Genomic DNA, 27070 nt, shown 5'->3' with positions numbered 1-27070 from the left:
TTGTGTTAAAGTTGTATAATAAGACCTGATAAAACATATTTGAAAAACCTGCTCTGACACTTTAACCTTTCAGATTAGAAAGAGAGTATTTCTCCAAAAACAAGAAACTCAATGAAGAAATTGAGGAACAGAAGAAAGTAATTCTAGACCTTTCAAAGAGACTCCAGTATAATGAGAAAAGTTGCAGTGAATTACAGGAAGAACTTGTAATGGTAAGATAAAAAAGAAAACCCTATGGCAATTACTTTATTGGTTCAAATTTGATGTTTAGTAGGATTTTTTCTCACTACATGCCATGAGATAATTGTATGAAAGTAGTTTTAGTGACATTGATATAAAAATTTAAAACTGGAGATGCTATTTACCACAAAGCTATTCATAATAAAACATCTCTTCTTTGAAATAATTGGGAAAATGAAATAAATTAATAGAATGTCTGAATTATAGAATGTTTTAAAATTTATTCAGGGTTTTTTCTTTCTTTTTTAAAGTATATAAGACAGTATTACCTACATGGAAGCAGGGTTAGGGTTTAAAATCAGTAGATCTAATGATTTCAAAGACTCCCTTTTGTAGTCACGTTGAACCTGATCACTCTGTCTCCATTCCCCAATAATAGAGCCTTCACACCATCACCAAATTTATCTTTTTCAAGTATTGATCTGTTCTTGTCACCTTCCATTTATTAAAAAGCCATCAATATCTCCCTGTTGCTTTCAGAGCAGCCCCAGCTTCTTGCTGTGTAATCTAAGGCACTTTTGTCTGTGGCTCTATGTTAACTTTTCCAGCTTCTTCTGTTGCTGTTGTCCTCTCCTTATCTTGCTTCAGCCACATTAAAGTACTCTTGGCTTCCTAAACACATGCTGTGTCTTCATGTCATTTTACTTTTGCTCAGGCTGTTCACATTTTTTGACCCACAGGTCTGAGATGCTCGTTCTCTTTTCTTTTAATATTCGTAAATCTCCTGTGATGGTGATGCAAGACGCCTCTGATGTCGTGCAGTCTGTGAAGCTTGCTGTGGTTCCATCTTTTCTTCTTTTCATCCACCTAAAGTCAGAGTTCTGCCCCTCCCAAGTTTGTATTTCTTTAATAGTTTAGTATCTCTATCATAACACCAGAATCTGCTGTGTATTACCTCTGCCTAGAAATCGCGAGTGCATTGAGGTTAACTTTGTTTTACATGCCAAGTTTCCACAGTAGTACTTGCCTTAGTAAACATTTGTTGGATGGCTTTGTTTATTTGGTTAATGCAGTGTACTCCTACTCTACTGTTTGTTGGGAACCTCAGGAAGGAGGCCATAACGTTTATAGTAGTACCCTGTTTCCTCTTTGTCTTGCTCCCCACATATATACTTTTCCCAGAGACTTGGTTACTTCACTTTCAATTATATTCCACAGCTCTTAGTGATGTTAGTTTCTGAGGAAAATGAATATTTTTTCCTTGTCCAGCAAGATAAAAACTCAGGGTTATACTAGGAAGTGGTGGCCAAATCAGTGCTGCCTGGTTAGAAAGGTAATGATGAATGATGAGATAGAAAAGTAATGATGGGATAACATTTAAACTCTTTAAATGAACCAATGTTATATACAGGCAGGTGATCCTCTATCTGTCTTGCTTCAGTCATATTAGAGGACTCTTGGCTTCCTGTTTTTCATATCTTCTTGCTATTTATTTTCATATCTCCTTGCTTCCATTCTGGTTGTTCATATTTTTGACCCACATTGACTGAAACACTTCTTTTTCCTTAACAAATGTCTGTATACCCTCTAATGTTGAACTCTGTTTCCGTTTAACTCAGGATATCCAGTTTGTTCTGATTAAGGGATTGCTATCATTGCTTTTACCCTGGTTGAATTTGTAGTTTGAGTACTCTCGATGTGGGGTTTTAGGAAGTTTAGAGTTCTCTGTGTAGCAGTTGTTGTTGTTCATTTGCCAAGTTGTGTCCAACTCCTTGTGACCCCATGGACCGCAGCACACCAGTCTCCCTGTCACTCACCATCTCCCAAAGTTTGCTATATTATTGAGTAGAAAGAAAAATGTTGCAGAATCATATGTCTAGTAGAACCCAGCTTGGTTTGTTTTTGGCTTGTTGCTGTCGTTCACTGTGTGGCATACTGTAGTGCCTCTTCACTGTGATGTGCTGCCCTCAATTCCATGGGCACCCCACCTCTTCACTCCTGGTTCTGGAAGGTGAGTCATGGCGGAGAAAAACTTGTTAGAGTCATTGAGCTGAGTCTTAGTCTTGCTGTGCTTACTTATTAGATGCTGTAATCAAATAGTTTGGAAAGAGAGTGGTAACTGAGAATGCAGTGGTGAAGACCTAGTCACCAGTATAAGTTGGCATGCATCCTCCCGACTCTGGTCTTCTAGCACTCCAGTGACAAGGTAGAAAATAAAAGAAGGCTGGCTGAATTCACCACTGAGCTCAGGATGCTTTGTGATTACAAATAATTTACTCGGTGCCAACAGGTATTTCTTTTTTAACTTTCGCAGTTTGGTGGATGGTCTGAAAAAAAGGTGAGTTGCAGCTCATTCACAACCTTCGTTTGCTTGTTTGAACCCTTGACACTCAACCTGTAAAACACTGTTGTTCTGACTAGTAGAAGAGCCAGTGGGATGTTCAGAAACAAATTCAAGTGCAGCTTAAGCAATTGACAGTTCATATGGTTCAGCCTAACTATTCATATGTTCCTCTCTCTGTTTCTTCACCTCTCTTAAAGCCTTAGCTTTATGTCTTATTTTCTTCCATTGCTTTTGTTTTGTTTCCCAGGTGGTGCTAGTGGTAAAGCACCAACCTGCCAATGCAGGAGACATGGGTTCAGTCCCTGTGTAGGGAAGATTGCCGGGAAGAGGGAATGGCAGTCCACTCCAGTATTCTTGCCTAGTGAATCCCATGGATAGTGGTGCCTGGTGGGCTATGGTCCATGGGGTCACAAAGACTCAGACCCGACTGAAGCGACTTAGCATGCATTATTAGCTTTATCTTTTAGCTTGTTCTGTTTTATTCTTATTAGAACAGTTGCTTTCTGTCCCTTTACTTGACCATAATATGAAATTAAAAAAAATTAATTAAAATTTATTTACTGAAAACACTATTACTTTGAATAGTAAGTGCAGTGTTTTCTTTTTAATAAAGAAGTCTGTCCATGGAATTCTCCAGGCAAGAACACTGGAGTGGGTAGCCATTCCCTTTCCAAGGGGGTCTTCCTAACCCAGGGATTGAACCTGGGTCTCCTGCATTGCAGCAGATTCTTTACCATCTGAGCCACTAGTGAAGCTTCTTAATGAAAATTCTTTTACTTTAAATAGTAAGTACAGTATTTTCTTTTTAATAAAAAATTCATCTGTTGCTTTTCATAAATATTTTTTGGGTACATATATCTTTATTTCCTTTAATTTTTTAGTAGGTTAGTAGCCTTTGAGTTTGGAGAAGGCAATGGCACCCCACTCCAGTACTCTTGCCTGGAGAATCCCATGGACGGAGGAGCCTGGTAGGCTTCAGTCCATGGGGTCGCTAGGAGTCAGACACGACTGAGCGACTTCACTTTCACTTTTCACTTTCATGCATTGGAGAAGGAAATGGCAACCCACTCCAGTGTTCTTGCCTGGAGAATCCCAGGGACAGGGGAGCCTGGGGGGCTGCCGTCTATGGGGTTGGACAGAGTCAGCAGCCTCAGCAGCAGTGACTCAGCAGCAGCAGCCTTTGAGTTGAGAGGGTAATCTTACAAATTTCTCTCTAAAGAGATATCTATCAAATTAAAAATTTTAAACCATAAAAATGGAATTTTTTGGTTTTGTGTCCTCAAAGTCTGTTATTTTTGTTTTGAGTTCATAATTGTTTTTGACTGAAGAGAGAATAACATAAGAGGAGGCTTTTACTTTTTGCCTTTGGAAATAAAATTTTGTTTTAATGACATCCTATGATCCTGCGTACCCTAGTGTGTCTTTCCCACAGTTACATTTCTTTCGAACATAATAGTTTCAGTTTTTATAGAATATAGATGGGAAGTATAAATTAGCTACAGCTAATTTTTCTCTCCCTTTGAGCTAACAGCTTGTTTTCTAGTTTAGGTCACATTCATGGCCATTATTCAAATCTTGGTCTTTATTTTCTCTGTTGCATTGTAAGAGAAAATTAATGCCATTTTCTTCTATAGGTTTACTAGTAAGACCAAGGTGTTATTATAATATGCAAAGACTTCAGGAAGTTTTGAGACTTAAAAATAACAATTGTATAACCGAAGGTCGCTTAGCCTTTCAGAACTGGAAGATGCCATCGAGATCATCTAGGTCAGGATACACACAGAGTCAATAAACTGGTTGCAAAGTGATAGCTCCCCTGTTACAAAAGATAAAAATTAAATATAGAATGTAATTTTGGAAAAGTTCAAACTGGGTTTGTTGAGTCTTCTCTTGGTATTTAAGGAATACAGCCAACATTAATTGTGCTTTTATGTTCGTGAAATTTCTCCTATTCAATTTATGAATTTAGAAGATATGATTAACAAATGAGTAGTATATTATTATTGTTTTTAATGTCATAGTATTAATAGAATTTCAACATAGGACATCTAGGGATTTAACAAAAGTAGTTTCATGTTATGTGTTGTACACTATTGAATTCGACTTTAAAAAGTTTTGATTAAAATTGAACTATTCATTTTAAATTCTTTGAATTTAATAATGATTTAATCAGCTACTAAATAAAACCGAATTTCTAGTTTAAGCTGCTTAGTGATGATGCTTATTAAAGCCCACCAGAGGCTCAGGAGATCCAGTTGGGTATTTTAGTCATTACTGTGAGTTTTTATATCTGCTTCTCTTGAGCAGGGGAGCTATCATTTCCAAATTGGCATTATTAGGATTTGCTTTGTGCTTTCTACAATGAAATATTTTTGAGTCCGTCATTTCTTGAGATTTGTTTTTCTGCCACTCAGTAATATTTAGTTACAGCTTTAGGAGAAGACCATATATTGAAAAGGGAATTCTAGTTCTCATGAGGTTTTGCTCAAAGAATATTTTATTCTCTAAAGAACTTGTGATTGAAAATGGTCAAGTATATATTTTTCCCCTATACTTTGGGGGCTTGACTGATTATATAATAATAACGGTTGCTGGCATTAGATAGGATTTTGGAAAGTGCTTTGATTGCTATGCTTTGAGGTAAAGTTAATGTTTCTTGATAGTATTTTTGCATCAAATGATCTGTTAGGTTTGCTTTAGGAAGGACATGTTTCTGATTTTGCAGGAGGCATTCAAAACTAATGGTCTAATAAATAATCTATTCTGAATTTTTATGAAAAACTTGTTGATTCCTGCTTTTCAGCCACAATAGAATAGTATTTATATATGAGCATTGTTTTTGCTAATATAAACATGTCTCTCTCAGTGGTCCTTAAAAATTTAATACTGTTAAGTTGTATTTATCTAATGTGTATGTGTGTTTAAATGTTTATTGTATGGCTGTCTTTCTAAATTTGTGATGTAGGCATAAAGCTTTTTCATTAAGTTTTCTGATATTTATTAATGTAAAAATCTTAAATTTTGAAAATTCAAACCTCATTTTTAGTCTTGGGAGAAATAAAATGGTATTGTATATGTGTGTGTCTGAAAGAGAGAGAAAGAGAGACAGAGGAAGAGAGAAAGGAGATGTTTATATGTCAAAGCCTATATTCAGATTGGATGGTGGCATAAATTAATTGTGTAGCTGTGTAAGGGAAGGTGACATTTCATCATACGGCATAAGCAGTGCGATCATAGAATGCTCACATCCATGGAAGCAGCATAGACAAGCAGGGAGGGAAAGAAAGAGTAAACTGTTTTATGAAGAAGTAAGAGAGTTTAGTTATTGTCATTATGATCAAGGAGAAGCTGCAAATGGTGATGATGATGAAAGATAACCATATTAAATTCAGTTTAGCTGAGCAGGCTCTCTCGGAATCCTTACAAATGAACTGCCTCTGTAAAACTAAGTGGGAGATAAGATGAAAAGGTGAAGCAGAAGTATGTGATGTCAGTTGTAGGTTATGATACTCCTCTGTTTTTACTCAGAATTCCTTTGTAATGGCTTAAAATATATTTAAACTAATTTAAAAGCTTACTTGAATTCAATACCATTCAAAAATGATACGTGTTATGTGTTATTGCTATAAAAGTTTGACCTGTTTTTAAAAAACTAATTTCATTAATCTAAACAAATCTAGTGACTAAATATTTATTCTTTTACCTATTTGTTTTTTCTATAATTTTAAACCTTATTATTAGTACCCCTTAATTGTTTTTATTGTTATTTATGGTTTGAATCAACTTTTCTGTTGCAGATCAGCAGCACTCATTTGTCCAATTTATAGATATAAATATATGCATATGCTTTTTAATATTTTTCACAAGTTTATATTATAAATTTTTATTTACATACATGTCTATTTATGACATTCATCCATGATTAGCAGAAGTGAGGGATGAGTTTTTATAGGCTCAAAGAAAGATAAGATGATAGAATGACATGTTAGATTAAGCCAGAAATTCATTTACTTTAGCAGTGTGTGAAATATTGTGTACCAAGATGAAAATATAACATAACGCTTTGTCAGCTCATTGTTCTTTTTGGTGACTCCTCCTGCCGAGGTCCAGCCCCGGCTGATCCAAGGAGTTCGAAGCGGGGACGGCGTCAGAGAGGATCAGGATACAATAGCTTCAATTAGATATTAATTAGAGATATAAAGAGTAATAGAATGAGGATAGCTCAGTAGGAAAATTCAGTGGAGAAAAGAGACTGAGTAGCTTGGTTTACGCGGGAGACCAATAAAACTTCAAGACAAGAAGTTTGCACCACTTACGTAGGCCACAGGCATCCTTCCGTTCTCCTGAAGGAGAGGAGACACTGAGGCCTCCCTGGTCGGATCTTAGAAGCCCAGGCAAAATTAGTAAGCTTGGTGGGTTCCACGCTCCAGATGGAGACTCAGCCAGAGTTTGAGAGAGAGAGAGACATGGGGAGACCAGTATTTCGAGAAACTGATCCCAATTCTTTATTTTCCATGGTCTACTTTTATACACTGAGATGTTATGCGAAAGTCACGTGGGGTCAGAAGTCCTGACTTTTATCAAAGTCAGGTGCTTCATACAAATGTATACAGAGGTCTTAGGGGTGTTACATCATCTTCTGGCCGGGGGGCCTGCTGACAATTTATGACCCTCTCCTTGTGACAGCGGTCAGTCAACCAGGACACTTATTTCTCCAGGGGTAATTATTCTTAAAAAAGATTCCACCTTCTGAAGGTACCAGATAAAGTTACATTCCTATAGGGTGAGGGTGTAGTGGGTTTTAATTAAGGAAAGAATTTACTTAGCCTAAGGTCTAACGTGATTAATATCAAAGGTTACTACTTATTTCTTCTATATATTCATTAATGTGTGTAAGGGCAGGGGATGTGGAGACTTAGCAACAAACATTGGCTCAACAAATGAAAAACCCTTTACCAATACAATTTCTAATCAGCCTACTATACTATACTAATGGTTTTCTAACTTTTCTAAGGAACCTGTATTTAGAAGGTTTAAGCATCTCGTGCCTCTCGCGGTTGGGAGGCTGTGAGCAATCACATGTGGCCGGACAAGCCTGTCAGGCAGGCTAGAGAACCTTCAGAGGAGTTTGTAGGTTGAAACACTCCTATCACGCCCAGGAATTATTATTAACTGGAGCTCTAAGTTAACTCCTTCTCCGAAAGAGGTGGTGGGGGACAGCCCCCCGTAAAGTCAGAGGTGTAGGTGAGAGCACAAAGTAGTAAAGTAGGCAGGCTCTGGTTATGGGGGTAGATGCTCGAGGATTTCCAGGGGGACTCCTGAGGCTCGATCCTGCCTTTGCGTATGTCGAGCCTCCTTCCTCATGACCTTTGCCATGGGCGGAGTGCCTCACGCTGGCCCCCAACACTCTTTTATAATACGTTAAGGTCTTTCAGTCAGAAATTTTTCTGCATTTTCTTTGAATATTTTGATATTTTTAGTCCCTTTTCTATACTGGCTTTAGATTCATCATGACATCTAAAGTAGTCCTAGATTCATGGTGAGTTGATCAGTATGTTCATCTTAATATCATCTGGTTAGCCAACATAGCAGTAAGGGACTTTTATTTCTACAGTAATAAAGCTCTTTATGTAAATTATTCTAAGGCAAAAAGAAGTGAGTTCTTGTGACTTATGTCCGAGGCAAAAAAAAAAAAAAGGGAGTTCTTTTATCCTAGTTTTGTCTTTTAAACTTGTTTGAATGTTTAGAATTGCAGAATTTGTCCAGTCAACAATTTAACATTTAACCTCAACTTCCTCTTTATGTCACACAATGAAACATGTTAATCGAAAATTAGAAACTTGGTCTTTTATATTGGTTTGGCATTTTGTTTTCAACCTAGCAGTTTTATTTAGCTGATAGATTGTGTTTTTATTCTAGAAATTTCTTATCAAAAGGCTATTAAGAGAACTAACAGCTTTGAGAACAAAATTTAAATATAAGTGCAGTCCACACTTTTAAAAAGTTCCAGCTATTTTCTCTATATGAATGAAGAATGAAGGCTTGATTTATAAAATCAAAACAATTTATTAGTTAAAAATTTGTCAGATATAAAAGAAAAGGACACTTTGCTGTATACCTGAAACTAACACAATTTTGTAAATCAACTCTGCTTCAATAAAAAGCAATGAAAAGGAAAATTTTTCAATCATAATCTGGCTCATAAACCTATCAGATTTAATAGAATTTGTATTGGCTATATTATGAGACTATTAGCCAGATATCTCTGTAGAAAATTAGAATACTACTAATTATAAATAGAATAACAAGAAAGGAACTTCGTCAACATGAGAAAGAGCATCTGTGAAAAACCTATAACCAATATCAAAGTTGATGGTGAAAGGCTGCTTTCTTTCTAGGATCGGGAACAAGGTAAGGATGTATACTGTTACCATGTCTAGCTAACATTGTACTGGTGGTTCCAGCCAGAGCAATAAGGCAAGAAAAATAAAAGTCATTAATTTTTGAAAGCGAGAAGTAAACTCTTTGCAAATCAGGTAATTTTATAATTAGAAAATTATAAGGAATTCACACATACAACTATTAGAACTAATAAACAAGTTTAGCAAAATTGCAAGGATCATAAGAGTTAATATTGTTATTTGTTAAGATAATAACATTCCTCAGTATATAGATTCAATGCAGTCTCTGTCAAATTCTCAGCTGGCCTTTTGCATATAGTGACAACCTGATTCAAAAATTCATAGTATATATTCCTTATTATAAATCACAGTGTGACAGTATGCCAAACCAACTTATAAAGATAGATTATCTGATAGATTTTAAATAACTGGCTGTACATAAAAGGAAACAGTATAACTGAGTCCCTGCCTTATTTCTTATATCAAATTCTAAATTCATTAAGAGTCATAAAAGAGGAAGATCAAAAAGTAGAAATAAAGGAATTTTAAGTGTTTTATAATCTTGGAGTAAGAAATATATGACATAAAATCTAGAAATCCCAGGGCAAATTACTGATAAATTTTTATTACTTAAAAACACTAGAATAGCCAAAATAATCTTGTAAAAGAAGAATAAAGTTGAAGAAGTAGCATTTCCCAATTGTAAAGCTTACTATAAAGCTGTACTGTTAAAATGCTGCACTCAATATGCCAACAAATTTGGAAAACTCAGCAGTGGCCACAGGACTGAAAACGGTCAATTTTCATTCCAATCCCAAAGAAAGGCAATGCCAAAGAATGTTCAAACCACTGCACAGTTGCACTCATCTCACACACTAGCAAAGTAATACTCCTAATTCTCAAGCTAGGCTTCAGCAGTATGTGACCTGAGAACTTCCAGATGTTCAATCTGGATTTAGAAAAGGCAGAGGAAACAGAGATCAAATTGCCAACAGCCATTGGATCCTAGAAAAAGCAAAAGAATTCTCAATAAAATATCTACTGGGCTGGATGAAGTACAAGCTGGAATCAAGATTGCTGGGAAAAATATCAATAACCTCAGATATGCAGATGACACCACCCTTATGGCAGAAAGCGAAGAAGAATTAAAGAGCCTCTTGATGAAAGTGAAAGAGGAGAGTGAAAAAGTTGGCTTAAAGCTCAACATTCAGAAAACTAAGATCATGGCATCCGATCTCATCACTTCATGGCAAATAGATGGGGAAACAATGGAAACAGTGAGAGACTTTATTTTCTTGGCCTCCAAAATCACTGCAGCCATGAAATTAAAAGATGCTTGCTCCTTGGAAGAAAAGCTATGACCAACCTAGACAACATATTAAAATGCAGAGACATTACTTTGCCGACAAAGGTCCATCTAGTCAAAGCTATGGTTTTTCTGGTAGTCATATATGGATGTGAGAGTTGAACTATAAAGAAAGATGAGCACAAAAGAATTGATGCTTTTGAAGTGTGGTGTTGGAGAAGACTCTTGATAGTCCCTTGAACTGAAAGGAGATCAAACCAGTCAATCCTAAAGGAAATCAATCCTGAATATTCATTGGAAGGACTGATGTTGAAGCTGAAACTCCAATACTTTGGCCACCTGATGCAAAGAGCCAACTCATTAGAAAAGACCCTGACACTCAGAAAGATTGAGGGCAGGCAGAGAAGGGGACGACAGAGGATGAGATGGTTGGATGGCATCACCGACTCAATGGACATGAGTTTGAGCAAGCTCTGGGAATTGGTGATGGGCAGGGAAGCCTAGGGTGCTACAGTCCATGGGGTCACAAAGAGTCGAACATGACTGAGTGACTGAACTGAAGAAAGCTATAATAGTCAAGACTGTGGTATTGGTATAATGTAGACATGTATATCAATGGAAAAGAATCAAGAATCCAGAAATAAACTCCTATAATTATGTTTAATTGTTTTTGAAAAGGATACCAAGTTAATTCAGTGGGAGAAAGAATAGCATTTTCCAACAAATGGTGGTGAAAGAACGGGGTATCCACAAGCCAAAGAGTGAATTTGGACCCCTGCACAAAAGTTAAATGGTTCATGGACCCTAATAGAAGAGCTAAAACTACAAAAATCTTAGGCAGTGCTTTCTTAGGAGCCACAGCAAAAGCTCAAGTGACGAAAAATAGATGCATTGTACTTCACCAAAATTAAATACTTCTGTGCTTCAGAAGATAGAAGGTGAAAATACAGTCACAAAGTGCTAGAAAATTTTTGCAAATCAAGTGACTGATAAAGACCGTGTATTCAGAATAATAGAGAAATAACAATGAAAAATATGCTAAAGGTTTAAATGGACATTTCTTCAAAGAAGATGTACAAATGGTCAGTAAGCATGTTAAAAAATGTTCAAAAACCATTAGTCGGGGATATGCAAATCAAAACAACAATGAGATGACTCTTTACACTCATTCACATGACTGCAATTTAAAAACTGGACAATAACAAGTTTTAGAGAACACCTGGAGAAGTTGGAACATTTTGTTTCTAAGAATATAGTCAAAAGGCAAATGACAAATTGGCAATAATGATTTGCAATGTGTGTGACAAAGCAATCATTTTCATAATTTACAAAGGACTGTAATAAATCACTAAGGAAAATGTGTACAGTGTAATATAGAAATGGGTACATGAAAAGGCAGTTCACAGAAAAAGAAATACAAGTTACTGATAAACATATGAAAGGATGGTTAATCTTATTTAAAATTAAAGAAATGGACAGTAAAGAAGTTGATGATGCTTACCTTGTATGGGGAAGTAAACACTTAAGCTTTTCATGGTAATTTATTCCAGTAGGACTTTAAAAAGCAATTTGGTAACAATTATCTGAAAATAGTTGTACATACTGTTTACTTATCAAATCTGTTTCTAGGAGTTTACTGAGTAGATATACTTGAATGCATTCTAAGATGTACAAGTATACATGTAAGGATTTATAGTATTGTCATTAATAGGAAAAATGCAAATAACCTATAAATCTTAGCAGTAGGGGACTGGTTAAATTCATTAATGATACAATGGATAAGTTAATTCATCTAAACAATGGAATGCTATGCAACTGAAGAAATGTGATGTGGAAAGGATATTAGAAACATACTGTGAATGGAAAAATAAGTTGTATAATAGTATGTATACTATAATCCCATTTAAATTTAGAATTGAATATATTTAATATATTGGGGAAGGCAATGGCACCCCACTCCAGTACTCTTGCCTGGAAAATCCCATGGACAGAGGAGCCTGGTAGGCTGCAGTCCGTGGGGTCGCTGAGGGTCGGACACAACTGAACAACTTCACTTTCACTTTTCACTTTCATGCATTGGAGAAGGAAATGGCAACCCACTCCAGTGTTCTTGCCTGGAGAATCCCAGGGATGGGGGAGCCTGGTGGGCTGCCGTCTATGGGTTTGCACAGAGTCGGACATGACTGAAGTGACTTAGCAGCAGCATATTTAATATATATTTAACATAAATCAAATTATTATTATTATTATTATACAAAATATAATTTTATATATAAAATTATATATTAAGATTTCTATAATATGACAACATTAAAAAGCATGTTATTAATGGTATGCTAATGGAGAAAACTTGAAGTCTGAGTTTGTTTTGTTTTTGTTGGTTTGGTTTTACATCTCAATTCAGGGGCTTTCAGTCAGACATTAAATCAGGTATTTTATTGTTCAGTTCAGTTCAATTCAGTTCCTTAGTCGTGTCTGACTCTTTGCAATCCCATGAACAGCAGCACTCTAGGCCTCCCTCTCCATCACCAACTCCCAGAGTCCACCCAAACCCATGTCCATTGAGTCGGTGATGCCATCCAGCCATCTCATCCTCTGTCGTCCCCTTCTCCTCCTGCCCTCAATCTTTCCCAGCATCAGGGTCCTTTCAAATGAGTCAGCTCTCTGCATCAGGTGGCCAAAATATTGGAGCTTCAGCCTCAACATCAGTCCTTCCAATGAACACCCAGGACTGATCTCCTTTAGGATGGACTGGTTGGATCTCCTTGCAGTCCAAGGGACTCTCAAGAGTCTTCTCCAACACCACACTTCAAAAGCATCAATTCTTCAGTGCTCAGCTTTCTTTATAGTCCAACTCTCACATTCATACATGACCACTGGAAAAACCATAGCCTTGACTAGACAGACCTTTGTTGGCAAAGTCATGTCTCTGCTTTTCAATATGCTATCTAAGTTGGTCATAACTTTCCTTCCAAGGAGTAAGCGTCTTTTAATTTCATGGCTGCAGTCACCATCTACAGTGATTTTGGAGCCCCCAAAAATAAAGTCAGCCACTGTTTCCACTTTATTTCCACTGTTTCCATTTTATTGTAGAACATACATTTTCCACCTCCTCTTTTGTTTTTAACTCAACAGTATTGCTTAGAGATCTTCCATTTTAGTATATTAGTGTAATAGAACTTTTTTTATTTGAAGTCTTTGTTGATGAACCCTAATTGATTTAACAATCTTCTGTTGATAGCATGTTTTAGCATGTTAAATATGATATTTAACTCTTATTGTATATACTCAGTATTGTCTGGGTCTGTGGGATGCATTGATAAGGGCAAAAAATAAAAGACCATATTTCCTACTTTCATGGAGCTTGTTTTCAATGAGATAGACATTAGCAGAAGACCTCTCAAATAAATGTGGAATCATAACTCTGATAAGTGCTGAGAAGAATCTAGTAGGGTTAATTGACATAGTCAAGGAGTAAAAGATAGCTTTTCCAAAAAAGTGATAATTGAACTGATGTCCAAAGAAAGGATTGTTAGTTTTGTGTATTTTAATGATGAATATTGTCCTATAATATCTATTCTCCCATTTCTTCTGTTGCTGTAAGCATTCCTCACTGTTGCCTCTGTATCATCAGATTTTAAAAATGCTTTTTCTCACTTATTAAAAAAAATCCAAACTCTTATCCAATCCCACTCTTGTTTCCAATACTGCCCTTTTTCTTTATCTCCCCTTCTCTTGTTACCAAAAGTGTTTTGTCTAAACTTCCTGTTTCTATTTCTTATATGTCACTAAGACAAAAAAAATTGCAGGCTTATTCCTTTTTGACCTGTTCTAATATGAGTTACAGCAGACTTCATCACAGACACCAATGTCTTTCATGTCCGGTGAACATGGAACATGTTAGTCTCCGTTTTTCTTGAATATTCTGTGACATTGGACATATCTCTATCCTTGAAATGTTCTTTTATTTTGGTTTTCATGACTTTATCTTCTTCTGTTTCTCTTCCTCTTTTTCCAGTCTTTTTTGCTGTCTTTTTCTTTTCCAAGTATTAAATTCCTGAGTTCCTTAGGCTTTATCCTAGACTCTTTTCGCGTCCTGTCAGACACTCTCACGGCAAGCTTCACATCCCTAGATGATTCTCAAGCCTATGTTTGACTTCTCTTCTGAGCTTTATACCATTGCATCCAGCTGCCTCTCATAGTTTTTACTTTATTTATTATTTTTTAATTCAAATATATTTAGGGTCAGTTATTTGCCACGTAGTCTACTGGTGCTGGGAGTCTTTTAAAAGTGCTTTACTGGAATATGATCTAAACAGAATTTATGATTAACATTACCCACCAGAAACAAACAAGTAAATAAGCAGAAACAGCCAAAATAAGACCACCTCTACTTCCATGGTTCTTACTCAGCTGCTGAAGTCCACCCAGTTCTAGTCTGAAACCTTGGGATCAGTCTTGACTTCTCATTTTATCTGAGCATTTCCTCATCCAGTCCAATCGAATCCAACCCAATCCAGTCAATGTAATCTAACCCAATGCAGTGTTACCAAGGTTGGCCATTCTATCTTCTAAGTATGCACCCCTTCAACATCCTTCAGTGCTTCTACTCCCACACACCCTTTTCTCTGCCAAGACCCTAATCTAAGCTGCCATCAGCTCTTGAGTAGTCTGCTACAGTTCCTTCTAATTTGTCATACTGCATTCACTTTTGACCACTATCTGGCAATTTGCTACATGACTGCAGTATAATCTTTTAAAATTTTCCTCAATTTCTCTGTGTCTCCATTTCCTTATCTGTAAAATGAGATAATGATGGCCCTTCCCTCATAGATTTGTTGTGATGATAGAAAGAATTGCTATGTTAGAGTACTGAGAATAGTGCCAGGCACTGAGGCCTCAGTCAGTTGTTATTGAGACCTTACACATTGTTGCATTAGGCCAAGTAAAAGAAATGGTTAAGATAGAGGTTTATTAATAATAGATTTGAATGGAGTAATTATTAGCTCATTTATACTTAATTGTGCTTTATGTATTCACACAAAAAATCTGCAACTCTTATAATGCGTGACCTTATTATGTGTAATTTTTTTTCTTAATTAAAAGGCTAAGAAGCACCAGGCTTTTCTAGTGGAGACATGTGAAAATAACGTGAAAGAATTGGAATCGATCCTGGACAGCTTTTCTGTGTCGGGCCAGTGGACATCAGGTTAGTTGAAGGTATAAAATGACAGATGCATCTGTCAATGTTCCAAAGTCCCTACATTTTGGGAATTCTGCAGATGCCTCTTACAGTCCCTCATCTCAACGTGTTTTGATTTGATGACATGATAAGAGCAGTGCTCACAGCGGTCAGTTGGCCTAGCTGGCTGTGAAAGGGTGACGGACTGTGGACCTGCTGCTGTCCTACCTGAACTTGATTTACAAGTGTTGGTGTCTGTGTGATTGGACAGACAAGGGCTCACTTGCTGTGTTCTGAATCCAACTGAGAAGAAAGTCCATACAGTATACCTGCAAGGGGAACAGATGTTTCCATCAAACCGAGCCAAATTCTGAGGCAACCTTCAGCAACTTAAAGGTCATGTATTCAAAAGGTTATGTAGGACACAGGCTGTAACAGTGCATATTCTTCACCGCTGCTCTCCAGTCTGGTTTTCTCCTTCATTTCCTACCACAGTGCACATACTCTCCAGATAGAGTGCTTTGGTAAAACGCTTTGGTTTTAGTATTAGCCCACTTAATATGATAGAGAACTATAAAGATTGTATATCGGGTAGGCATATTTTGGTATCAAGCGAAAAGCATTAGTTGCTAATGAATGCTCTCCATTCCATGATTTCTGCTTCCTTAATTTGTGTGTGTGTGTGCCCTTATGTGTACTATAGTGGCTTTGACTTACGTATTTTCACTTCTCTACCTCAGTTTTCTTTTGGCATACTGTCAGCCTCAAATTATTTAGTTGCTTTCTGACTCAACTATATTTTTCAAAAAAGCATGTAAAATTCAATTCCTTACACCTTAAAATAGCTTCAAGACTGTTCTAAAGGAATCAAGCATATTTGACAAATAAGTTCTTTAGGAAACCCTTAAATTCAGAAAAGTTTGTTGTCCTTATAAAAGCAGAAAAATATGATCAAGGCCCATTTCACATTATGAATCTGCAGATTTCTGCTGGTGAGCCATTAGAAATTGAGTGAGATTTGCTGTTATCTATTTTTAACTTTCTTTGTTTTTATTTAAACTTTTTCCAAAAGCATTAGTATTTCATTGTTTGTCACTGTAAAATCAAGGTGTATAAAAGTGACATTAAAAAAATCCACTTTTCAATTGTATTTGCTAAAGCTTTGAGGAATAAAATTTTCTTTTTCAGTGATAGTGTTTTATTATTCATATGTGTCATTGCTTAATGGTTTTAAGGATCTTTAAGATTGTAAAATTATTATCATATCTTAATGCTTCAATGTGCAGAGTTGAATTAGAAAACCTAAGAATAATGAGGTCATGTCTCCTTTGAGGTTTAAAGTTAAATAGTTGATAACAAAGAAACTCATAAGTTATTACTAAACCTATAGAAAAAGAATTGTCTTCTAATAAAGTTTTTCTTTTTATTCTCATCTTTCAGTGACCATCTTTTTTAACTTCTTGTTCCTGGGAAAGGGATTGTGTGCTGAATTTGTGATTTCTGTTCTGTTATAGTGGTCTTTTTTTCCATATTGTGCTGGTTATTCATTCTCCTCTGGTCTCTGTTTTGCATTCTGGAGGCTGACCTCTGTGGACTGCATGATCGGGGCTCCTTTGCCCTCTGGCTTGGGGGTTGGATTTAGATTGTCGATGCACCAGCAGGAGATTAAGAGGGTGGAGGAAGAAGGGAAAGCAGAGAATGTCATGGTGTTTATTTCCCCCACTCCCTCCAGTGTGTTTCTGGCAGTGGTTTCATTTTTGGTGGCTATGGCTCCTGTCAAGCGGGTTCTCTCCCACAGCTGTGGTTTGTGTTTGTCTATGATGATAGCTTACCTCCACTTGACCCTGTAGGCGTCTCTTGGTATTAGTATTGCTTTTCCAGTCTTTAGGATGGACTGGTTGGATCTCCTTGCAGTCCAAGGGACTCTCAACAGTCTTCTCCAACACCACAATTCAAAAGCATCAATTCTTGGGCGCTCAGCTTTCTTCACAGTCCAACTCTCACATCCATACATGACCACTGGAAAAACCATAGCCTTGACTAGACGGACCTTTGTTGGCAAAGTAATGTCTCTGCTTTTGAATATGCTATCTAGGTTGGTCATAACTTGCCTTCCAAGGAGTAAGCGTCTTTTAATCATGGCTGCAGTCACCATCTCCAGTGATTTTGGAGCCCCCAAAAATAAAGTCTGACACTGTTTCCACTGTTTCCCCATCCATTATCCATGAAGTGATGGAACCAGATGCCATGATCTTCATTTTCTGAATGTTGGGATTTAAGCCAACTTTTTCACTCTCCTCTTTCACTTTCATCAAGAGGCTTTTTAGTTCCTCTTCACTTTCTGCCATAAGGGTGGTGTCATCTGCATATCTGAAGTTATTGATATTTGTCCCGGCAATCTTGATTCCAGCTTGTGCTTCTTCCAGTCCAGCGTTTCTCATGATGTACTCTGCATATAAGTTAAATAAGCAGGGTGACAATATACAGCCTTGACGAACTCCTTTTCCTATTTGGAACCAGTCTGTTGTTCCAAGTCCAGTTCTACCTGTTGCTTCCTGAATCTGCATACAGATTTCTCAAGAGGCAGGTCAGGTGGTCTGGTATTCCCATCTCTTTCAGAATTTTCCACAGTTTATTGTGATCCACACAGTCAAAGACTTTGGCATAGTCAATAAAGCAGAAATAGATGTTTTTATGGAACTCTCTTCCTTTTTCCATGATCCAGCAGATGTTTGATCTCTGGTTCCTCTGCCTTTTCTAAAACCAGCTTGAACATCTGAAAGTTCACGGTTCACGTATTGCTGAAGCCTGGCTTGGAGAATTTTGAGCATTACTTTACTAGCGTGTGAGATGAGTGCAATTGTGCGGTAGTTTGAGCATTCTTTGGCATTGCCTTTCTTTGGGATTGGAATGAAAACTGACCTTTTCCAGTCCTGTGGCCACTGCTGAGTTTTCCAAATTTGCTGGCATATTGAGTGCAGCACTTTCACAGCATCATCTTCCAGGATTTGAAATAGCTCAACTGGAATTCCATCACCTCCACTAGCTTTGTTTGTAGTGATGCTTTCTAAGGCCCACTTGACTTCACATTCCAGGATGTCTGGCTCTAGGTCAGTGATCACACCGTCGTGATTATCTTGGTCATGAAGCTCTTTTTTGTACAGTTCTTCTGTGTATTCTTACCACCTCTTCTTAATATCTTCTGCTTCTGTTAGGTCCATAGCATTTCTGTCCTTTATCAAGCCCATCTTTGCATGAAATGTTCCCTTGGTATCTCTAATTTTCTTAAAGAGATCTCTAGTTTTTCCCATTCTGTTGTTTTCCTTTATTTCTTTGTACTGATCACTGAGGAAGGCTTTCTTATCTCTCCTTGCTATTCTTTGGAACTCTGCATTCAGATGCTTATATCTTTCCTTTTCTCTTTGCTTCTCTTCTTTTCACAGCTATTTGTAAGGCCTCCTCAGACAGCCATTTGTTTTTTTGCATTTCTTTTCCATGGGGATGAGCTTGATCCCTGTCTTCTGTATAGTGTCATGAACCTCCGTCCATGGTTCATCAGGCACTCTATCTATCAGACTTAGTCCCTTAAATCTATTTCTCATTTCCACTGTATAATCATAAGGAATTTGATTTAGGTCATACCTGAATGGTCTAGTGGTTTTCCCTACTTTCTTCAGTTTAAGTCTGAATTTGGCAATAAGGAGTTCATGATCTGAGCCACAGTCAGCTCCCGGTCTTGTTTTTGCTGACTGTATAGAGCTTCTCCATCTTTGGCTGCAAAGAATATAATCAGTCTGATTTTGGTGTTGACCATCTGGTGATGTCCATGTGTAAAGTCTTCTCTTGTGTTGTTGGAAGAGGGTGTTTGCTATGACCAGTGCGTTCTCTTTGCAAAACTCTATTAGCCTTTGCCCTGCTTCATTCCATATTCCAAGGCCAAATTTACCTGTTGCTGCTGCTGCTGCTATGTCACTTCAGTCGTGTCCGACTCTGTGCGACCCCACAGACGGCAGCCCACCAGGCTCCCCGTCCCTGGGATTCTCCAGGCAAGAACACTAGAGTGGGTTGCCATTTCCTTCTCCAATGCATGAAAGGGAAAAGTGAAAATGAAGTCGCTCAGTCGTGTCCCACTCTCAGCGACCCCATGGACTGCAGCCCACCAGGCTCCTCTGTCCATGGGATTTCCCAGGCAAGAGTACTGGAGTGGGGTGCCATTGCCTTCTCTGAATTTACCTGTTACCTCAGGTGTTTCTTGACTTCCTACTTTTGCATTCCAGTCCCCTATAATGAAAAGGACATCTTTTTTGGGTGTTAGTTCTAAAAGGTCTTGTAGGTCTTCATAGAACTGTTCAACTTCAGCCTCTTCAGCATTACTGTTTGGGGCATAGACTTGGATTACTGTGATATTGAATGGTTTGACTTGGAAATGAACAGAGATCATTCTGTCATTTTTGAGATTGCATCCAAGTACTGCATTTCAGACTCTTTCGTTGACCATGATGGCTACTCCATTTGTTCTGAGGGATTCCTGCCCGCAGTAGTAGATATAATGGTCATGTGAGTTAAATTCACCCATTCCAGTCCATTTTAGTTTGCTGGTTCCTAGAATGTCGATGTTCACTCTTGCCATCTCCTGTTTGGGTGTTCTTTGGAAGGACTGATGCTAAAGCTGAAACTCCAATACTTTGGCCACTTTGTGCAAAGAGTTGACTCATTAGAAAAGACTCTGATTCTGGGAGGGATTGGGGGCAGGAGGAGAAGGGGACAACAGAGGATGAGATGGCTGGATGGCATCACTGACTCGATGGACATGAGTTTGGGTGAACTCTGGGAGTTGGTGATGGACAGGGAGGCCTGGCGTGCTACAATTCATGGGGTCGCAAAGAGTCGGACACGACTGAGCGACTGAACTGAACTGAACGGAACTTCCTTCTTGCTGGTTTGTGGTATCACATCATATCCTTTTTGTTCTCTTAACCTGCTTACATTTCTGTAAAATCTTCGTTAAATTTTTTTCCCAGTGAACTCTTCTGACTATGCCAGTTCTTCCCTTTGATACTTGACTATTTACATACCTGCTTTGAACTTGATTTTATTCTTGCTCTTGGCTTCCATCAAATAGCCCTCTATAACCATAATGGACTCTCTTTCTGTCCATACCAGCTCAAGTTGGAATTTTGCCACTTAACCAAGAGGGATATTATTAATAAACTTTATTGGTCAACATTTTGTGGAAGAGCCTGAACAATTATGATTGCCTACTGTGTCAACCCTGGGTTCAGCTACACAAAGATGACTAAATAATTTGTTCCTCCCTACCTCTCTCCCTTTTTTCCCCATGGCACTTATTACTGTTAAGCATTTCTGCCAGACTATGTGGTACATTTTTTATTATATCTGTATTGTCAAGGTTCTCTGGAAAAATAGAACCAATAAGATTATATAGATACACACAAGAGTCGAGATACTGGAGTTTGCACACATGGTTATAGAGGCTAGGAAATCTTGTGATCTTTCCTCTGCAAGCTGAAGGACCAGGAAAGGCAGTAATATAATTCAATGTGAGTCTGAAGGCCTGAGAAACTGGGGGTTCCTGGGGGTCCAGGAACCAGGAGTAGGATGTCTGAGGGCAGGAAAAGATGGAAGTCTCAGTTTAGGAAAAAAGAGAATTTTCCTTTCTTTCCTTTTGTTCTTTGGGATTGGAGGAGGAGAGGGCTAAGAGTGGGGGATAGGTAAGGGAAGTCAACAGATTGGATATTGCCTCCCCTACCCACGTTGGTGAGGGCACATCTTCTTTACTTAGTCTACTGATTCAAATGCTAATATGTCCCAGAAACACTCTCATGGACACATCCAAAAGTGATTTACTGGTTTTCTGGACATCCTTTAGCCCGGTCAAGTTGGCAATAAAATCAACCATCTCAATATCCAAGCTCCATGAGGGCAAGGATCTTTGTCTCTTTCATTTACTAAAGAGTTTTAAGCAGGTAGACAATACTTGGCACAAAGGAAGCACTCAAATATTTTTTCAATGAATAAAAGCATGAATGAGTTAACAGTAGGTCACTATTGTATTTTAAATGATAATTTTTGAGGTTATAAAGGTAGTCATGGAATCTCTTTCAAGATTTTAGCAGCTTTTTGGGTAGCAGTTCATAAAGAGTCGCCAAGAAGACTGACTTTCTATCTTCAGTGGAAATGATGTCACCGTCTTTCATGCCTTATGGAAATGCCACCTTGATTGCTTACTATTATTAGATAAGATGACCTCAATTTAATCAATCATGGACATGTATTTCCTATTTCTGCCTTCTACTTTCTGCTGAAATTGCTATACAACAGCTACTCATAACTCATTTTTTTTCTGATAGAAATGCTTAGTGTGTATAAGGGAGAAGTCCTTTCCGACTTTGAACCCATGTAGTCTTTCTGCCTCAAGTGTTGCTTCCTACTATGGTTTTACGGTTTCACCTCTAGAATGTGACTTTTCCTTCATTAGGTTCATGAAAGAAAGTTTTTGTTCTAATTCATTCTTGAATCCTCCTCAGGCGGCTTGACTTTTGTGTAGACTGAGACAAAAGCCCCTCCAACCTTCTTCAACCTTTCCTTCCTTGAGGAAATCATTTGTAATACTCCAGAAGTATCCTTTTGCTTTCTACTAGGAGAGGCTGAAGGGCCCTAGGAAATAATAGCAAGAACATATGGTGCCTTTAGGTATGTATATATCACCCAGAAGTCGGGCAGCTTCAGGGACTATTCTTAAGAAAATCAGGACGTCATGTGGTACTTTCCTCTCATCTCTCCTTTCCATCCTTTGTAAAGGATTATTGCCTAGATCTAGTATCTTCTTGAGACTTTTACTTGTCCTCAGGAACCTTGTGGCTGGCACCTTTTAATTAGAGGCTCATGGGTTACTGAGAGACTGAGGATGTCTGTAAGAGCAGCACACAGGTCTCCTTTGGTGTCATTTGCCAGTGTCTTCTTGCTTACTCCCCTTACCTCCCAGTTCACTGAGGTTTACAAACCAAGCTTGTCCTACTTTATCATGCTCAAAGCTTTGATTTGTGAAATCCAAGGGAGCGACCGCAGTAAGAGGGCTCAACATTTCTAACAGTCAGTGTGCTCACTAACTAATCACACAATTAAGGTGACTGAGAAATAGGGGACCCAGGAGAGCCAGTCTGACTCCGAAGGCCTGAGAAACAGGAGACCTGATGGTGTAAGTTCCAGTCGGAGTCTGAGTCCAAAGGCAGGAGAAGACTGATTTCCAGCTTGAAGGTAGTCAGGTGGACAGAAAGAATCCTTTCTTACTTCGCCTTTTGTTCTATTTGGGCCTTCAGTGGAGTGGGTGAGGCCCACCCACATTGGGGAGGGCAGTCCGCTTTACTCAGTCTGCTGATGCAAATGTCAGTCTCGTCCAGAAATAGCCTCATAGACATACCCAGAAACAATTTTTAACTGAATATCTGGGCCTGTAGCCCAGTCAAGTTTACACATAAAATTTTTCTGTGCTATGCTTAGTTGCTCGGTCGTGTCTGACTCTTTTGTGACCCCATGGACTGTAGCTGCCATGCTTCTTTGTTCATGGGGATTCTTCAGGCAAGAATATTGGAGTGGATTGCCATGCCTGCCTCCAGGGGATCTTATCAACCCAGGGGTCAAACCCAGGTCTTCTACTCCCGCATTGCAGGAAGATTCTTTACAGACTGAGCCACCAGGGAAGCACATAAAAGTAACTACCAGCTTTTCTCTGGCCAGCAAGTCCCTCATAACCATCATGTTACTTTCTGTTTCTCTGAATTTGACTACTTTAGATATCTCTTATATTGAAATCATATATTATCTTTTCATGATTGACTTATTTTACTTAGCAAAATATCCTCCAGGTTCATCCATATTATGGCATGTGACAGGAATTCCTTTTTAAGGCTGAATAATACTCCATTGTCCAACAGAAGCAGAAGAGATTAAGCAGAGGTGGCAAGAATACACAGAACTATACAAAGAAGGTCTTAATGACCTGGATAACCATGATGGTGCAGCCACTTACCTAGAGCCAGACATCCCGGTGTGAAGTCAAGGGGGCCTTAGAAAGCATTAGTACAAATAAAGCTAGTGGAGGTGATGGAATTCCAGCTGAGTTATTTAAAATCCTAAAAGATGATGCTGTTAAAGTGCTGCACCCAGTCTGTCAGCAGATTTGGAAAACTCAGCAGTGGCCACAGTATTGGCAAAGGTCAGTTTTCATTCCAGTGCCAAAGAAGGACAGTGCCAGAGAATATACAAACTACCATATAGTTGCATTCATTTCACATGCTAGCAAGGTTATGCTCAAACTCCTTCAACCTAGGCTTTAGTAGTACATGAACCAAGAACTTACAGATGTACATGCTGGGTTTAGAAAAGGCAGAGGAACCAGAGATCAAATTGCCAACACTTGTTGGATCATAGAGAAAGCAAAGGAATTCCAGAAAAGCATATCCTGCTTCATTGACTACTCGAAAGCTTTTGACTGTTTGGATCACAACAAACTATGAAAAATTCTTAAAGAGATGGAAATACCAGACCACCTTACCTGTCTCCTGAGAAACCTGTGTGTGGATCAAGTAGCAACATTTAGAATCAGACATGGACCAGCAGTCTGGTTCAAAATTGGGAAAGGAGTATGACAAGGCTGTATATTGTCACCCTGCTTATTTAACTTCTGTGCAGAGTACATCATGGGAAAGCTGGGCTGGATGAAGCACAAGCTGGAATCAAGATTGCTAGGAGAAATATAAACAACTTCAGATATATAGATGATACCACTCCAATGACAGAAGGCAAAGAGGAACTAAAGAGCCTCTGGATGAGGGTGAAAGAGGAGAATGAAAAAACTGGCTCGAAACTCAGCATCCAAAAAACTAAGATCATGGCATCCAGCCCCATCATTTCATGGCAAATAGAAGGGGAAAAAGTGGAAAGAGTGACAGCTTTTATGTTCTTGGGCTCCAGAATCACTGCAGATAGTGACTGTGGCCATGAAATTAAGACACTTGCTCCTTGGAAGAAAAGCTATGACAAACCTAAACAGTGTATTAAAAAGTGGAGACATCTCCTTCCCAACAAAGGTGCTTTGGTTCATAGAGAAAACCACAGTCAACCATAGTCAAAGCTATGGTTTTCTCAGTAGTCATGTATACATGTGAGAGTTGAACCAAAAGAAGGCTGAGCACTGAAGAATTGATGCTTTCAAATTATGGTACCAGAGAGGACTTTTGAGAGTCCCTGGGACTACAAGGAGATCAGACCAGTCAATCCTAAAGGAAATCAACCCTGAATATTCATTGGAAGGACTGATGCCAAAGCAGAAGCTCCAGTGCTTTGGCCATCTAATAGGAAGAACCGACTCATTGGAGAAGACCTGGATGCTGAGAAAGATCGAAGGCAGGGGGAGAAAGAGGTGACAGAGGCTGAGATGGCTGGATGGTATCACTGACTCAGTGGGCATGAATTTGAGCAGTCTTTGGGAGATAGTGAAGGACAGGGAAGTCTGGCATGCTGCAGTCCATTATGTCACAAAGAGTTGGACATGGCTTAATGACTGAACAACAACAAGACTCCAATGTTATGTATTTGTCACATTTTATCTATCAATTTATCTGTTGATGGACCTTTGGGTTGCTTCCATCTCTTGGCTATTTTGAGTAGTGCTGTTATTAACATGGGTATAGAAATATCTCTGCTAGGCTCTGCTTTCAGTTCCTTTGGATATACGGAAGTGGGATTGTTTGTCCATTAACTGTTTAAATAACTTTTTTGGTCACACCATGTCACACATGGTGACATGTATGATCTTAGTTCCCTGACCAAGGATTGAACCCAGTGAGTTCTATGTAAATGAGCCCATTTCCATAGTACTTAATTTGCTATGAAATGAGTTCCTTGGTCAGAAGCAATGCTATGGGAAACATGATGGTGAATAAGACATTTTGTAAATTCGTGGATGACAATTTCAGCAGAAATATTGTGATCAAGGAAGGAAAATGCCTTTCTAGAGTAAATGTCTAGTAAGAATGAGTATTGCTTATTCCATGATGGAAATGACTTAATATAATCAACTTGCCATCAGGTAGATGGCTGGTGCCAGTCAGGAGTGGTGGCATATCATGGATTCAGTGTTTGTCTTTGGTATCGATATAGCTGGCACTTAACAGGAATTGTAAACCTGACAGCCTTGGTGAGTGAAGATCCATGCTGCCAAGCCCATACCTTCCCTCTACTCTTGCTGCTGTGACTCCTGTGTTGTAGGGGTGACAAAGATGAGCAGGGAGAAAAGTGACTGGGAAAATATGCTAGCTGACACCCACAACCAGTCCATTCTGAAGGAGATCAGCCCTGGGATTTCTTTGGAAGGATGATGCTAAAGCTGAAACTCCAGTACTTTGGCCACCTCATGCAAAGAGTTGACTCATTGGAAAAGATTGGGGACGACAGAGGATGAGATGGCTGGATGGCATCACTGACTCGATGGACGTGAGTCTGAGTGAACTCCGGGAGTTGGTGATGGACAGGAAGGCCTGGCGTGCTGTGATTCATGGGGTCGCAAAGAGTCGGGCACGACTGAGCGACTGATCTGATCTGATCTGATCTGACACCCACAGAATACTTCATTTTGTTCTCCTGATTATTAAGATCCTCCTCCACCTCAGTTGATCGGGGCATAGTGCCCATCTCAAGAGGTCTGTCCACACACTTGCTCAGACCACCTTGGGACCGGTTTTCCTATCATCTTTTGGAGTCCCTGACCATTCAGCCAATCTGCTAGCTACTACCTCCAGATTAGTGTATATTTGTGCCTTTGATCATCTCTCATTCCAGACAAAATGATAGTCAAGTCCAGTACTTGAAGTTTTGCATACTGGGGGGATTTTTGCTTCATCACCATCCATCAAGGCCACCCTTGAATAGGGCTGTCTTGATGCAGCTGTCTACTTTTTTTTGTTAAAGTTAATTAGTTTCTGGCTGCACTCTGAGTCTGCATTGTTGCACGAAGTCTTTTTCTAGTTGTAGCTAGTGGGGGCTACTCTTTAGTTACAGTGTGTGGACTTCGTATTATGGTGGCTTCTCTTGTTGCAGAGCTCGGGCTCTAGAGTGCAGACTCAGTACTTGTGGCATATAGGCTTCACAGCATGTGGAATCTTCCTGGACCAGGGATTGAGGATATGTCCCTTGCATTGGCAGGCAGATTCTTAACCACTGGACCACCAGGGAAGTCCAATACTTTTGAGTAATGTCAGCATATCATACAGAAACATCTATATAACAAGCCCATTCTCTCCACCCCGCCCCCCTACCCCCGACATTAGTCAACTGGTTATCGGGAACTTGTCCACAGGTTCAGGATATAGGTTAAGACAGAAGAAGCAATGTAACAAGAATAGGAAATCTGGATTACCTATTCACGCAGCTTGCTTGTGCCTGCAGGATTTGTTTGAACCCAGTTTTGTATATTGGAGAAGGCAATGGCACCCCACTCCAGTACTCTTGCCTGGAAAATCCCATGGACGGAGGAGCCTGGTGGGCTGTGGTCCATGGGGTCGCTAAGAGTCGGACACAACTGAGCGACTTCACTTTCACTTTTCACTTTCATGCATTGGAGAAGGAAATGGCAACTC

At 38.8% G+C, this 27070-nt stretch overlaps 1 protein-coding gene across 8 annotated transcripts in view; it reads left to right on the top strand.

The window, feature by feature from the left end:
• The window catches only part of CCDC171 (coiled-coil domain containing 171), a 341259-nt gene that overhangs the window by 84344 nt on the left and 229845 nt on the right, over window positions 1-27070 (top strand). For all 8 annotated transcript variants that reach the window (XR_009737984.1, XM_061425240.1, XM_061425244.1 and 5 more), the window contains 2 exons: window positions 74-212; window positions 15338-15440. Coding sequence is in view for 7 of the 8 variants with exons in the window: in XM_061425240.1 (XP_061281224.1) it covers window positions 74-212; window positions 15338-15440 (242 nt within the window). In the remaining variant the exon portion in view is untranslated. The remainder of the gene's footprint in view (window positions 1-73; window positions 213-15337; window positions 15441-27070) is intronic.

The sequence above is a fragment of the Bos javanicus genome, chromosome 8 (genome assembly GCF_032452875.1).
Source record: "Bos javanicus breed banteng chromosome 8, ARS-OSU_banteng_1.0, whole genome shotgun sequence".
Taxonomy (NCBI): Eukaryota; Metazoa; Chordata; class Mammalia; order Artiodactyla; family Bovidae; genus Bos; species Bos javanicus.
The sequence above is the reverse complement of the archived record's forward strand: the minus strand, read 5'-3'. Positions and strand labels throughout refer to the sequence as shown.